Here is a 15,573-nt window from a genome sequence, read left to right on the forward strand (position 1 = left end):
TCAGAGTCAAATCACCCTGATGGATGCACCAGTGTTTAAAGCCATACAACCAGAGGTAAGAAATGCTTGTGATGTTAAAGTGGTGGGTAGTCTTCTAAAAATCATTTCACAGTTTCATTCTCAATGCCAACTGTGGAGTGTCATAAGCCTAATAGTTGATTATTACTGAATTCTTCAAGCTGTTTCTGATTAATTTCTATGAGCTTAGATGTATAACAGTCCCATGGAATATGAACACTGTTCTTGGGCAATATGATTATGATTGCTAAATGGTATCACCTATACAGTGGCAATAACAGTGCACTCAGTAGGGATGGGTATCGTTTAGGTTTTATCCGATACCAGTGCCAAACCGGTACTTTTGAAACGGTGCCGGTGCTTAAACGGTGCTCAAACCGGTGCTTAAAGTATAGAGAACACAAAATTTGTCCAAAAACCTGTCATGTTCAGCTGTTTTTTTGTAAAAAGATAACAATGTTAGCCTTTCTGCAGCTATAGGGCATATATGGTATCACTCTTGGCTGGAAGCAGTGCTTAATCAATGAGAAAAAAAAACTTTATCCAAAAACCTCTCATGTTTAGCTGTTTCCCACTTTTTCTTTGGTCATTTTAGCCTTTTTGGCCAGGGTGAAGGGAGTATCTGCCATCAAACAAGAAGACAGCCGCATCTAACTACGACGGTGTTTGCTAGTTCACTCAACGTAAATTACACACGAACAACACTAAGCTACTCACGCAGAGAAGAACGGCAGCATCATCCGTCATCATTTCTGCTGTACTGGCAGGGCTAGGGGCCAGGACTGTCCTCTTCGGGTTTTGGGGGGTTGTTGCTAACTCCGGGTCCGATAACAGGCACCACACCTGTAGTAGATGTGCACGGTGTGAGGTCTCGCAGCAATCTATCAAATACGGTGCATTTCTCGGCTTTTAAAAAAATTCGTCGCCAGGTGTTTCATCGGATTTGAGGTGTTACCTCCTTTGCTCAGTATCACAGTATCACCTTAAAGCACTTGTTGCAGGCTGCTGAGTTTGCATCTTTTGCTGTGAAGTACAGCCAGACTTTTGACCGCTTCGCCTTGGGCATTTTTAATCTGTAGCTCTGCTCTAAAAGAACGTACGTACCTGGGCCCGCCTACTATTTTCGGAAACGTAAAATGATTGGCTAGAATCTAAAGTGTATGACATCTTAGGGAAAAAAAGCACCAAAAAGAAGCACCGAAATGTGCGCTGCTTTTCGGTCTGGTTACTACCATTTATCTCAGAACCGGTGCCATCATGGCCCCGGATACCGGTACCCATCCCTAGCACTCAGTGGTGTGACTCTTGGCCAGACAAACCTTTACTGCGCTTCATTGAAAGCCATCTTTCTCTATCATTAAAAAAAGGTGAAAAACCAACATGCAGAGGCCCCTCAGAGAGCTGCTACTCCTCATTCACCGATTACAAGTATTTCTGCTCAAGATGGTCTTCACAGCTGCTCCAGTCAGCTGAACCTGGATTGTCCTCCATGTTTGGAAATGCTGCTTAGCCTGCATTAGTCAGTAAACTTCCTTTCACTGTTCCTAGCTGAAAAATCTCGAAGCATCAGTGTCTTCAGATGCTGTGTGCCAGGAGGATTACCGGGGAGAGAAATGGAAAGAAATTGAGATTTGGAATTGGCTTGGGATGAAATCCCCTAATTACGTAATTGTACACAAATCTGTTCTTCTAAAATGGCATCCCAAGTAGTTTTATCTCTAAATGTCAGTCAGAAAGTTATGACATTGCAGCCATGGGTTTCATGCTTCTAATATGATTACTAAGACTGATCACATCTGTCAGTGGTAGGTGTACTATAAAGCCCATCCAACATGTGTTCAGGCTTCCCCCAAATGTCACTTGAATCAGGTTCAAACAGTTGAAATATTCATTCCTTTTTTAACCAAACAAAAGCACATATGTACTTCTGTTGTTTTTGTTGTGTTTTGTTTACCTCAATTTTGCAATTTCTAACATTTGTATTATCTTGGCTTTTTAATATTGTGTTGACGGATTGAAATGCAAAAGGATTACCATGAGTGTGTGGAGCAAAGCATATGCTTTTTGTTGTAGATATTATGCATTTGTAAGATATTTGTTGATAGATTTTGACATGGCAGTAAGTTATTAAGGACTGAATATATATAAGTTTGTCATTGCTGCATAATGTATTGCTCCCTTTGGAAAATACATTCTTGAAGGCTCTTTGCATAATTAATCACCAGTCTCTGGTATTGACTAGTTGAACTGTAGTCCTCCAGGTTCAGATCTGTTGTTTCAAATCTGGGCTTTAATTAGGCTATTATATAACCCTCAAATTCTTCTTTTTGATATATTCCTTGGAGAAATTTTCTAGTGCTAGGTTAGGATCTATTTCTCTTCCAACTTCAAGTTTCAGACAGACGACGTCATTATCTTGCACCACTGCTTTTGAAGTGTTACAGAATTCAAATGGAAATTAGAAACCACAAACTGCCCAATCTCTAATACAGCAAAAGCAGAACACTTCCTCCACCATGCATCTGCTTCTTCATTGAAATCTGTCTTTGGTTTGTGCCAGTTATCTCTACTATATTGGTCAGACAATTCCATCTTTGACAGAAAGTCTGGTCAGTCTTTATGCTTTCTGGTAAACTGTAGCTTTGGATGGATGTAATTTTTGGACAACAAAGGCTTCTCTTGGGTCACCTTCTTTTTCCATAACGCATTTGGGTCTTGAGCTGAATATGGTGGGGTTCTTAACAAAGTAGTTGTCATTCGTTGTTCATTTTTCAATTATTCAGTTGCATGTGGCTGAAGTAGTACAGTGGGTAGTCTACCAATCAAATGTTAGTTTAGTCCTGGAGCTCCTCAAGTTCACATGCTAAAGTTTGCTTGGAGAAAGATTCTCTGACCCAAATTGCCCCTAGTGCATCCATCATAGTGAGTGTATGTGTGACAGAAAGTGTTAAGTCAAAGTAAAAGCTCCCTTGGAATGCTGGAATGTTAAAATCACTGGGCTCCATTGCTGACTGTTGGTATATGGGCTGCACAACTATTGAGGCACAGTGCAAGCGGAGCAGTACACAGCCTGAAAAATAAGCCTGGGGTTAATGAAATCCAAGACTTAGAGAACTCTCCACACATGCATCTGCCATGAGAGAAGTGAAGCAAAAATTTCAGGTTGCAACTGTTGATTCATCTGTGTTTTAAATACTTTGAGCAAAGCATTTAGGACTTTCCAGCAGTTAATCTCTACATCTGTCCACATATCCAGATCTAATTAAACATGGATCTGAATACTTGGTGAGTGGCACGTTGAGAGTGGGAGCCCGTTGCAGCAGCTTCCTTAGTTTCTTTGTATTTTTATTTTCATTTTTTTATTTTATAGTTGTGGCTAATCTTGTCTTTAAAACTAGGTTTTTATAGTCTTTTTAAAATGCTTTTAATGGTAAGGGGTCATGCTGAATGGAGTGGCTCTATCATGATATCTGACAGTGGCAATGATCCCAAGCTGCTACTGACACTTGCAGCTGCGGACCAGCAGCTACCGCTCTCCAAAAACCCATCTACTACCTAGACCTATATCAGTCATCCTACTGGAACTTGAGAGGAGATGTTGCGCATGCCAATCCAGACCAAGAGCCAAAGCAAGAAGGAAATATAAAATATAAACCCTTGATCCCTTTGGTGATTGTGGAGAATCTAAGTTCTGGCTATCAAAATGGATAACTTGTAAGACATCAGAAGGACTGCTGTTTTGTGAAGCCACTTCTTCACAAAGCATAACAAACTGCCCTGTACAATGTATCTCATTGTACAACTGTATACTGACAATAAAGACATTCTATTCTATTCTATGGCTGTATAAAAGATGGATGATTTGTCTCCTCCCATTGTACAAAAATGAGGAGAATGATGAGAATAAGAATATATATATATATATATATATATATATATATATATATATATAGCAAAAAACAATCACATGAAAATATTGTAACTTTCACTTTGACTTTAAGTTTTTCAATAAAATTGCTGCATTTTTCACTGATAGTGTATACTATAACTTAGCCTTTGTACTTTCAGTGAGTTAATTTTAGACTTACTAGAAATCTATTAAATTATTTAAATATGACCTTCTATGCAAACACCTGGAATGGTTTGATCTGCCTATTGGGTAGATCAATCCATGTCCAAGTGTTGAAGTTGTCCTACTGCTGACTTGGAATGTTACTGGCCTAAACCCAAAAGATCAACAGCAGCAGGGGGGCATTCTGGACAGAGTCAGTGAAATGAATTTGTTTTTCAACAGGTTTAGTATTTGAATCCCTGTTGACCCTAAACACTAAATACAGCCTTAACATGCCCTCAGCCCATTATACAGTTCTCAACACCACTGTGACAGTTGGCCAGGTAAGAAGACAGCAGACCAAGCCAAGGCTCAGGAATGATCGCATCATTCCAAAGTTCCTAAATTGATGTGCTACCCAGCTGCCTGGCATCCTGCAGCAACTCTTCAACTTGAGTCTTTTACAGAAAAAGGTACCAGTGCTGGACATCATGTTTTGTGCTGGTACCAAAGAAAGCGATTCCTCCTTTATAAATCTTCATCACGATGTCACATGTCATGCAGGTGTTGGAGAGACTGGTTCTTGGCTGGCTTAGCTTACATGATCTTGAATCTCTTCAGTTTGCTTATCATCCTCTTGTGGGGGTGAATGATGCTGTTATTTACCTATTACAGAATACTCATTCTCAGCTGAATAGTGAGAAGATGAGTGAGAAGAAGCTCACAATGGATTTCACCACTTCTAATGGAGGATTGCTGTATATATATGTCAGATAGGCCTCGGTTGGTGCAGCTAGGGGCACCCTGTCTGACGTGGTGGTTAGCTTGGTGGCTGGCGCACCATAGAGGACAGTCGTATCTCCATTCCTGTTTACTGATGTGGATCGCAGATTTCCAGTATAGGAGTAAAACATGCCACCAGCAGAAGTTCTTTGACACTGCAGTGATTGGGTGTATAAAGGGTGGAGTGGAATTGGAATACAGGGTGAGGTGAGGAGCTTTGTGGAAAGGTCCAGCAGAAATGACCTCTTTCGGAATGTAAGCAAGAAAAAGAAATGGTTGACTTCCAGAGTAACAAAAAAAGAAAAGAAAAAAAACTACAACAAGCCCGTTAACATCATGGGTCATTGCAAACATAATGATAATGAATTTGTTGAGAGATCAACATCATTAAAAGGATATAAATATAAATTAAAAGAATCAGAATAATTTAAATGCAGAAAAGAGATTTAGGATGTGAGAGCTAACTACATGGCAAACAGGAGACAAAGACACAAGGAGAGAGAACTTAAAAAGAAAGAATGAAGTAAAAACTTCCTCAGAACAAATGCCACTCTGAAACCCAAAGTAAAAACAAGCTCCAGTATCTGTCCTTTACTATGTGTGGGGAACAGACACATATTGGGTAAAATGAAAACAATCCATGATACTGATAAAGGTCCTGGTAAAGAGGTCAGAGTCATCGCATCAACTATAACTAATCTGGACAGCTTCATAGTGGAAAATTAGAGTGTCACTTGAACTCCTTGAAAAAGCAGATGATACTGCACAAAATGGGAAAATTATTCTTATTCCCTGCTTTAATCAACTGTATTTGAGACAATGAAAAATGTCTAACTTTCATAGAATGACATGAGGCTCTGTTTTCAAACACAGCAGCAAAGCCTCCAACCTGACCGGATATATGAGGCTGACTAACAAAGCAATAACCACCTGAACAAAGTTTGATGGGGAAAAATCCAGTTAAACCTGTGTGAAAACACCCTAAATGGCAGTATGTAATTTTGCAGCAGGGGAATCCCATATATTCCTAGTTTCACAAGTGTTGCTGACCACGAATAATGTGGTGTGATCATTCCTTGTCAGTTTAGTAAAATGCATAAATATATATGTAGTGTCAGCAACCACACTCCAGGTGCTATTGGTGATTCCTGAAATAATTTTTCTTCTTTCCTACTCTGCAGGAGCTGGCTAGTTGTGGATGGAGTGGGAAGGAGAAACACAGTTTAGCCCCAAATGTGGTTGCATTCACACGTCGGTTCAACCAGGTTTGTCCCATACGATTTCTAAAGCACATATTTGTTTTAGTCTTCTGGTCAGGTAGGGACATTCAAGGTTCAAATCTATTAATACTAAGGTGTCAGACTTGACGGCCCACTTTTGTTTTAGCTTTATATTGAACGCAATATTTTTGAGCATTTTTAAGTTCAATATATGGAGTTAAAAAATGAAAATGAAACTAGGGAGTTTAAACTATAGTTCTTTCAACTATAAAGCTCATAGTGAACATTCTTGGCTTTGATGTTAATAAAAAACTTGATGCTGCTCAAAGGTCATTAGTTAACCCTTTAAAGCCGGTCGGAGCTGGCACGCTCCGTTTTGCGTAACTATTTTTAAATCCCTGTAGAACCGGAACCACGTAAGCTAGCGCAATAATTTTTTTGCATAGGAAACCGGAGGAGTTGTACTTACATCTTATGCCATCAGCTTGTGCTAGGTCACAGTTTCCTTCCACATATAGCTTTGCAAAAATTGCATGTTTGACTTTATGCTTTTCTGAATAGTTTCTGGGATGCTTAGAACTCAGATTGCACTGCTTTAAATAGTTTATTTTGATGCACATTTTCTTTGCAAATTTGCATTATAGGCTTGTTTTTCGTTTTTTCTGCAGTATATAAAAATTGGTGTATCTCAAAAATAAAACTATGAAGACACTCAAAATAAATTTCCTGTGGTTGTAAACTATTTTTTGCAACTTCTTAAATCTCTCTAATTAGAAATGTATGTAAAAAACAAAACAAAAATGATTTTCAATTTTTCTGTAGTTTATTGCATTTTTTTGCAATTTATGTGGTTACTATGGATTTAATGCATAAATATTATTAAAATTTGGGCTATAACAGTTGTATTGATGTATAGCAACTTGAAATGCTCCCAAAAATGGCACTACAGCATGTAAAAATATAAAGTAAGCTCTGGCGGACTTGGTTCTATGGTAGGTCTTAAAGGGTTAAAACCAGGAAGATGCACTCTATCAATTATGACAAATTTCATCTTCATCATTGTTTTTGTATGAAAAGTACTGATGGATTCAATCTCTGATGCATTACTGGTGAAGATAAATGCTGTTTTTTCTCTTATTTAAAACCTATAACTACAATTCGCAGTCAAGTAAACACTTTACCTTCGATATTCCCCATTTGCTAATCTTGGTAGATCTGGTGTAATTACCATTGAAATGGACTTTTCACAAACTAGAGTCTTTCTTTCCCCTTGGAGCTCTTAGTTTTTGTTTTTTTTAAAAGGTTTTTTTTTAAGGTTCTTAAAAATCAAGATCTACTATATTTAAAAATGTCAGCCAGCTAACTTTCACTGCACTTTTTTTCAAACATTATTGTAACTATTCTGCTTATAACTAGTTAAGTACGTTTGTTAAATATATGCATATTTTGGCTCTTAATTTTCAAATTCTTCCAGGGGAGTAGGCCTCAAAATTGTAGGAAGACAGGGCAAATAGGTCTTGAAAATGAAAAGTATGCCTATATTTAACAAAATTATTTTCTTAGTTTTTATTAGAGTATCATCTAAAAAAATATACACTCCAACATGAGAACTGACTAAAAATAAAATTATCTTCATTTTGATATTAGAAATTTCATGTTGTGTCATTGTATTTTACAGTAATACACTATACATCACTAGTTGTCTTCTGTCTTCAATTTGGAGTGTGTGTGTGTGTGTTAATGAGTCATTCAAAATCTGTGGGATCGTGAAAATCCTAAATAAACAGACTTAATCCTCAGAAGTTTTGTGTGTATGTGTGTGTGAGCATGTGCCTGTGTTTCAAATTATATTTGTGTGTTTTAGGTGAGCTTTTGGCTGGTGAGAGAAATCTTAACTGCCCAGACGCTGAAAATCCGAGCAGAGATACTGAGTCACTTTGTCAAGATAGCAAAGGTGAGTTCAGATGATGATGATGACAACCTTTTATTTAACATATACACAGCTGCATATACACATGTACACACACATATGTATACACATTCACACAGATATGTGCTCAAACAACATACACTATATGTTAATGACATGTAATAACCTCTCAATCATTAAGTCCGAAATGGAGTTGAAAGAAGTTTATACACACTTATTAATCCCTACCCCTGCTCAAAACACTATTGATTTACCATATTCATCATTGCCACCATTTCCCACTAGTACTTGTATAGACTTACCACACAGTGTTGGGGAGGAATACATATACTGGCGTTATGTATTTAAAGTACAAAATGAGTAACTATATTCCATTACAGTTACCGTTTAAATAGGCGGTAATCAGAATACAGTTACTTTATTGAAATAAACAGAATACACGGCAGTCTTTTCCGATTTCCAATTTAGGCTAAAGGTTAAACGCAGTTGGGTGCATGGCTGAGAGTGGCCAGCCTGGGTTCGAGTATGACCTGCTTTTCTTTTTTTTTTCTTTTTTTTTTTTTATTTATTTATTTTTTTACTCAATTTCCATCTGGGATTAATACAGTTTCTCTCATTCTGACTGCTGGAAACCCAAACAAAACACACAATAAGAGGCTAATGTAAGTGTCCTGTTAATGTTGGTGGCGTCAGTTACACAATGGACCCAGAGCCAGCACAACAGAGCCAGCACTGCACGGGCAGGAATCCATTTCTTACTAATTCCAACACTACTTCATAAGAAGAATGGGATGGGCGAAACTTCAGTATCTTTGATGTACTATTGCTGTGTGATTTATTTATTTATTTATTTATTATTTTTTTAATTACTATTAATGAAGGATTCCTGACACTGAGCTAACATTGTTAGCTGAGGTTAGTTAATAGACTGCAGACTTTTAGGCCATTTCTAAACACTCATGTACGGGAGTCCGTATTCGCGTTTTCGATAGTCTGGACTTTGTAAGCTCACACGGGAGTCCAGACTTCCAGACAATGCAGCGTGATTCTGAAGTGGGTGCTGTTCTCTCACAGCAACATTCTGGTAAGATGCATGCGTGTGCCTTTTTCTCCCATCGTCTGACTCCAGCAAAGGAAAAACTATGATCGGGAGTTGCTGGCCATAAAGTTGGCATAGGGGGAATGGAAGCATTGGCTTGTGGGCTCAGAGCATATATTTATTGTTTAGACAGATCACAAGAATATTGCCTATGTGTAAACTGCAAAAAGATTAAACTCCCATCAAGGCAGGTGGGTCAGCTCTCTATACGCTTTAATATTTCTATAACCTACTGGCCCACTGTCAGACGCCTTGTCTAGACAATTTGCCACATCCGACAGCTCACCTGAGGATGATTCTGTCCTCATGCTGGTTCCGTAACCTGGGAGATTAAGTCTGAGATCGTCAGTGCCCAGAAGAGGGAGCCATACCCTACTACAGGACCCCCAAATAGTCTCTATGTTCCCACAAGAGTTCAGTTTAAAAGTAATTCATTGGGCCCAGACTGCAAGATTCACCTGCCATCCTGGCCATCCTTGTCCAAGGATGTCTATGAATATGTTCCAACCCAGATGTGCTCAAAACAAAATTTCCACTTCCCTACCTGTAAGACTCCTGAAACCCCTACCCACACCTCGTCATCCGTGGTCTCACCTAGCCCTAGATTCAGCATAGACTGGTTCTCCAAAGCTGTCCATTTTGCTGCTCTTTCTAAACTCCTATCAGCTCTGGAAATTGCAGAACAACTCACCCAGCACATTTTTAGACTTATCTGCATTCCTTATGACATCATTTCTGACTGGGGCCCCCAGTTCACCCAGTTCACATGGAAGTCCCATCTAAAAATGGGTAAAGTATGTCCACAACTCCATGACCTCTGCTTCTACAGGCCTATTACCCTTTCAAGCATTGCTCAGTTATCAGCTGCCTGTCTGCCCAGCCATCAAAGGTGAGACCTCCGTTCCCATGTGCAGATGCTGCTACCTTTGGAGAGCTACTTGCTCCACACTGCTAAGGACCGAGGAGGAAAACAACCCTTTGGCCATCGAACCTTGACTACGTCCTGCCAGGACAGCCAGATGGTTTGGCTATCGGCAAAAGGCATTCCTCTCCGTACGGAGTCAAAGAAATTGTCCAGATTGAGATAGACTTTATGATTAACCCTGTTGCTGCCCGGTTTAAATAGCCCTCCGCCCAGGCCCTCTCTACCCGCCTGGGTCATTGAGGTTGAGATGTGGAAGATATGCAAAGGGTATATTAAGGGGGTCAGGGCTACTTTCAAGGTCCCTCAGTTTGTGTGTGAGTCAGTATGCACATCTTATTTCCCAAAAAATACAAATTTATTTGGGAGAGAAAAAGATTTATATAGCAGGGTGTCTCGGTGGTGCAGTGATTAGCATTGTCCCCTCATGTTTCTAGTGAAAGATGAGGGGACAATGCTATAGTTATGTGAGAGTGTGTAGTTGTCTGTTTGTCACTCAGAGATAGCTTGGAGGGACTTCAGTCCCTTAGACCTTTAAACATGTACAGTTTTTTTTTTAAAGGACAAGGTGATATAACACAGTGGGTGTTAAATTTAAAATGAGTGCAAATGTTTCAAGAAGCAAATTTCTCAGTGTTCATATTTTAGTGAAGTTGTCTTTTTTGCTATTCTTAGTTGAATATAACCTTTAAATAATTTGTAATTTGTAAATAAGACTTTATTTTTAAATTGTATTTTTACTCCGCATCCTGGTACTTTATCCAAGTAATAATTGGAATTTGTTTTGTTGTGGTGTGGTATTTTTTTTTCTTCATTAGTAATTAGTACCATAATTGGTAATCACTAATAATGCCTAATAAAGCCTAATAACCAGTTAAAATTAAAGGAAAACTAAGTTACTTTACGCATTCCTATCCTGTTCCTAACATGTCTTTTATAATCGCTCTTGTTTACAGAAACTGTTGGAGTTGAACAATCTCCATTCTCTGGTGTCCGTGGTTTCTGCTCTGCAGAGTGCGCCGATCTTCAGACTCAGCAAAACCTGGGCGGTAAGATTTCAGCTTTGTGCATGCCTTAAAGTCTTACTTCTGTAATTCATAGTTTTGAAAAGTCATGAATATGTTGTTTTTTGTTTGTTCTTTAAATTAGATGCTACTGTGTGCCAGTGATGACATCTACCTGTCATGGTTATCTCTTTATCATAGGTCAATTGCCATTCTCTTTTGAACTTGTATTAAACTTAACTAACATATGGTATTACCAGTTAATGTATTTATATGACACTTTGACCCAGTGTTTTGACTTTTATTTTGTTATTTGTTGCCCATCCATGAATCACTGCTTTATTGTGGTGGAGGGGTTTGTGTATCCCAGGGATCCCAGGGGCCATGATATTGGGGGGCTTTTGCCCCCTGATAGGGTCACCCATGGTCCTGGGTGAGGGAACAGACCCAGAGCAAATCAACCCCTAAGAGTATACAATCAAGGGAACAGTTCACCATACCTGGGATAGGGTTACCAGGGCACAGCTCTGGTAACCCTATCCCAGCGCCCTGGTAACCCTGGAGCCAGGCCTGGGGAGAGTGCCCGAGGGTGAGCGTCTGGTGGCCGGGCCTTAGTCCATTGGGCCAGGCCAGGCACAACCCAAAAAAGGGACATGAGCCTTTCCTTCTGTAGGCCCACTGCCTGCAGGAGGTGCTGTAGGAGTTGTGTGCAATGTGTGTTTGGCGGCAGCCTGGAGGGGAGGCCCTGGTGGGCCTCAGCTACCAAGATTAGCAATTGGGATATGGAATGTCACCTCTCTGGTTGGAAAGGAGCCTGAGTTAGTGTGTGAGGTTGAAAGGTACCGGCTAGATATAGTCGGGCTCACCTCATCGCATGGCTTGGGCTCTGGAAGTAGTCTCCTGGAGAGGGGCTGGACTCTGTCCCAGTCTGGAGTTGCCCTTGGTGAGAGGCTGCGGGCTGGGGTGGGTATCCTAGTATCCCCTCAACTTGCTGCTTGTATGTTGGGGTTTCTCCCGGTGGACGAGGGGGTTTGTTCTCTGCTCCTTTGGTGCGAGGAAACGGTCCTGACTGTTGTCTGCACTTATGTGCCAAATTATGGTTCAGAGTAACTGCACTGGTGGTGAGTTGGATCAGGTGGCCGGGGAGGATGTTGGACAATTAGTCAAACCTTGGATACAGGAGGAACAATGTCGTTTTCGTCCTGGTCGTGGACCACTAGACTCTTTTACCCTCTTGAGGATACTTGAGGATGCATGGAAGTTTGCCCAACCAGTCTACATGTGTTTTGTGGACCTGGAGAAGGCATTCGACCATGTCCCTTGGAGTGTCCTGTGGGAGGTGCTTCAGGAATATGGAGCATCTGGCCCAGTGCTACAGGCCATTCGATCCTTATACAACCGTTGCAAGAGCTTTGTCCCATAGCCAGCAATAAGTCGGACTCATTTATGGTGGGTGATGGACTCCGCCAGGGCTGCCCTTTAGATTCATTGGTGCTGCAGCTGCAGTGATGAGCTAAATGTAAAAGCGAAGTTCTCAATTTACCGGTTGATCTATGTTCCTACCTATGGTCATGAGCTGTGGGCAGTGAAAGAAAGAATGAGATTGCGGATACAAGCGAGGGAAATGAGTCTACTCCAAACGGTGGCTAACCTCTCTGAGATAGGGTGAGAAGTACGGCCATCCGGGAGGAGCTCAGAGTAGAGCAGCTGCTCGTCCATATTAAAAGGAGCCAGTTGAGGTGTTTCAGGCATCTAACAAGGATGCCTCCCAGGTGAGGTGTTCCAGGCATGTCCCACCGGGAGGAGGCCCTGGGGCAGACCCAGGACACGCTGGAGAGATTGTATCTCTCGGCTGACCCTGGACAAGCTGGAGATGGTGACCAGGGAAAGGGAGGACTGTCTGGGGTTCCCTGCTTAGGCTGCTGCCCCCATGACCTGGCCCCAGATAAGCGAAAGAAGATGGATGGATGTTTCTCTTGATTATAGGTTGTAATTCACTTTTAGGATCCCTGACTGTTTCTATAGTCTTGTGTCTTTGTCTGTCTGCCCCCTCTGTGCCCTGTCTGAGTAGTCTTGTCTCCCCAGTCAGTCATGTTTCCATGTTTAGCTCTTGTCCTTGTGTCAAGTTCACATTGCATTCTAATAGTCCATTTTACTTAGGAAGGTTCCTAACTGAGAGACGTGACCTGAAAGTATCAGTATGGCAGCCTTAATAAAAGCTGTTCCAACTCTCCAAACACTAAGGAAAGGAGCTTCTGTGCTTCCTTTATTGCTTTCTTTAGAATAGGATAGCATTAAATTGTGTTTCACACACTTTGTAATTCACGTTTGCATGATTTGTTTAAATATTCTCCTCATGAAAATAAAACTCTTATAAATACATATGCCATAAGGTCAGCCAAAAATACTCTGTTCACAACTTTGTCACAGAACTGAAACTGTGCTTCTTTTGTAAATCCAGCGGTTGTGCTGCTGCTAATGTTTGTAAATCTGGTCCTAAATGTTCCTCCTCCTCCTTTAAAATTCCAAGCTTTATAATGAAGTAATATTTTTCATAGGCTGTTCTCATTTAAATGACCTCCATACAACAACGGTGTTAGAACACTTTTGAGATGAATTAAGATTAAGATTTGAGCATTTTGTAGTCTGTCTTCTGCACATTGCAGTTTCAACACAGTGGTCATTTATTAAGGTGAGACAAGACCTTACAGCTGGACAATTGCCTTACAAAAGAATTAGTCATTTTTCTCTTCACCAAAATTTTTAGATTCCACGTGGTTCTTCTCTTTTTCCAAAGTCCTTGGTAATTCTTCTACCTGCCCTATTAATACATAGGGTTACAGTTAACCCTAATTCTAGCCCATGGCTCATGAGCCACAGGTTGCTGACCTCTGTCCTAAATCATGATATTCTTTTGAAACAGTAGACAGATCTGATGACTGGGGACCTGGTTTAATGGGTGGTAGGGTTGATTGCATACAATTAGAGAGGCATAAACTACTCCAAGAAATTACTCAACCTGCTGACCAGTCAGTCACATGATTGTTTAACTTTAGCAGGGAATGTCTAACTATTGGATTATTTGGGTAGTGAAAAACAAAAAAAATATTGTCTGTATAAAGCCATAAATTCAATATGCAGAGAGTGAGTTGGAAAGCTGATTTGGGTGGCAATGGTCTAAAACACTGTTAAACATCAGTTTGTGAGGAAACGCTTGGGAAGGCTACAGTAAATACAGTTTCCTGCCTACAACCCATCCTGTCTCTATGGCAGGAATCAAATTAACCACACTGCAACTCCTGTAATGGATGTTTAATGGTCTTTTTGGCTGTATTATCAGAGTGCAAGGGATGGTCAATAACTTTCCAGAACTTGGCATAAGGAGACTCTTTTGCCAAAAGTATTTGCTTGTCTGCCTTCACACACATATGAACTTGAGTGACATCCCATTATTAATCCATAGGTTAATCCCATTATTAATCCCATTATTAATCTGTGACCAATAGAAATGAAGCCTAGAGCTGCATTAAGTTAAACCACACAATGAAGGAAAACATTCCGTGTGTATCTGAGTTCATTGAACTTTTTGACACAGGTTTACGTGCACATACAGGGACCTCCAGAGCCTTTAATTCATTCCTTTCAATGGCTCTGAAGATCTCGGGAGGAAATCAGTGTTGTTGAAACTACACTCTCTTCACTAGTCGGGATAGTTCCAAAGCTTTCTTCTTTATGAATGGGCAATACATGTTTATGATCTATCTATTTGATTATGATAACAGACCAGGAAACTTGTCCAGAGAACCTTTTTTAATTGTCTAGTTTTTAGTGAGCCTATGCCCATCTGTCCCTTTATTGCAGCCTCAGGTTCATTTTCTCAGCTTAGGGAGAAGAACTCCATGTGAGCTCAGACCTCTTCTGCATACCTTGATTAGAACAGCCGGACAATTGCCTTACAAAAGAATTTGTCATTTTTCTCTTCACCAAAATTTTTAGATTTGTAATGTTGATATAGAGTATTACTGCCAAAAATTGACTTTGTGCTTGGGAAAATGTTTGGGTCTCATTTTGACATTAAAAAAGCCAGATTTTGTCATATGTGTCTGGATCAGTCAGGATGACCGATAGAAACAACTGAGTCCATAATATCAATAAACCTGTTGGTTTTTAGAAAGCACTCCAGTCTGTCAATACTTCTGTTCCCACTTAAGTAAAAGGTTCTACATGAAAATAGAAAATTATGTATGTGTTATTGTTTCCTGTCTGTTGTAGCTGATCAGTCGGAAAGACAAGGCCACGTTTGAGAAGCTAAACTATCTGACATCCAAGGAAGAGAATTACACCCGCATGAGGGAATATATTCGCTCCCTGAAGATGGTGCCCTGTATTCCTTACCTAGGTGAGTCTGCTATCTGTGTCTCAGCATTAGTTTAACACAATCTGCTTTAGATTCTTTTATTTCCTTTTAAGTAAGTTTTAGATTTCCAAGCCCGGCCTCCATTCCAGACTTAAATGTATACTTTTTCTTTTTGTTGAAAACAGTTCA

The 15,573-nt window shown here is 40.1% G+C and overlaps 1 protein-coding gene across 3 annotated transcripts in view; it reads left to right on the forward strand.

The window, feature by feature from the left end:
- LOC146513820 (ras-specific guanine nucleotide-releasing factor RalGPS1-like) overlaps positions 1–15,573 on the forward strand; it is a 92,845-nt gene that overhangs the window by 27,270 nt on the left and 50,002 nt on the right. For all 3 annotated transcript variants that reach the window (XM_085165714.1, XM_085165713.1, XM_085165715.1), the window contains 5 exons: positions 5–55; positions 6,034–6,117; positions 7,937–8,026; positions 10,980–11,072; positions 15,300–15,426. In XM_085165714.1, the coding sequence (XP_085021840.1) occupies positions 5–55; positions 6,034–6,117; positions 7,937–8,026; positions 10,980–11,072; positions 15,300–15,426 (445 nt within the window). The remainder of the gene's footprint in view (positions 1–4; positions 56–6,033; positions 6,118–7,936; positions 8,027–10,979; positions 11,073–15,299; positions 15,427–15,573) is intronic.

This window comes from Neolamprologus multifasciatus, chromosome 7 (assembly GCF_963576455.1).
Source record: "Neolamprologus multifasciatus chromosome 7, fNeoMul1.2, whole genome shotgun sequence".
Classification (NCBI taxonomy): domain Eukaryota; kingdom Metazoa; phylum Chordata; class Actinopteri; order Cichliformes; family Cichlidae; genus Neolamprologus; species Neolamprologus multifasciatus.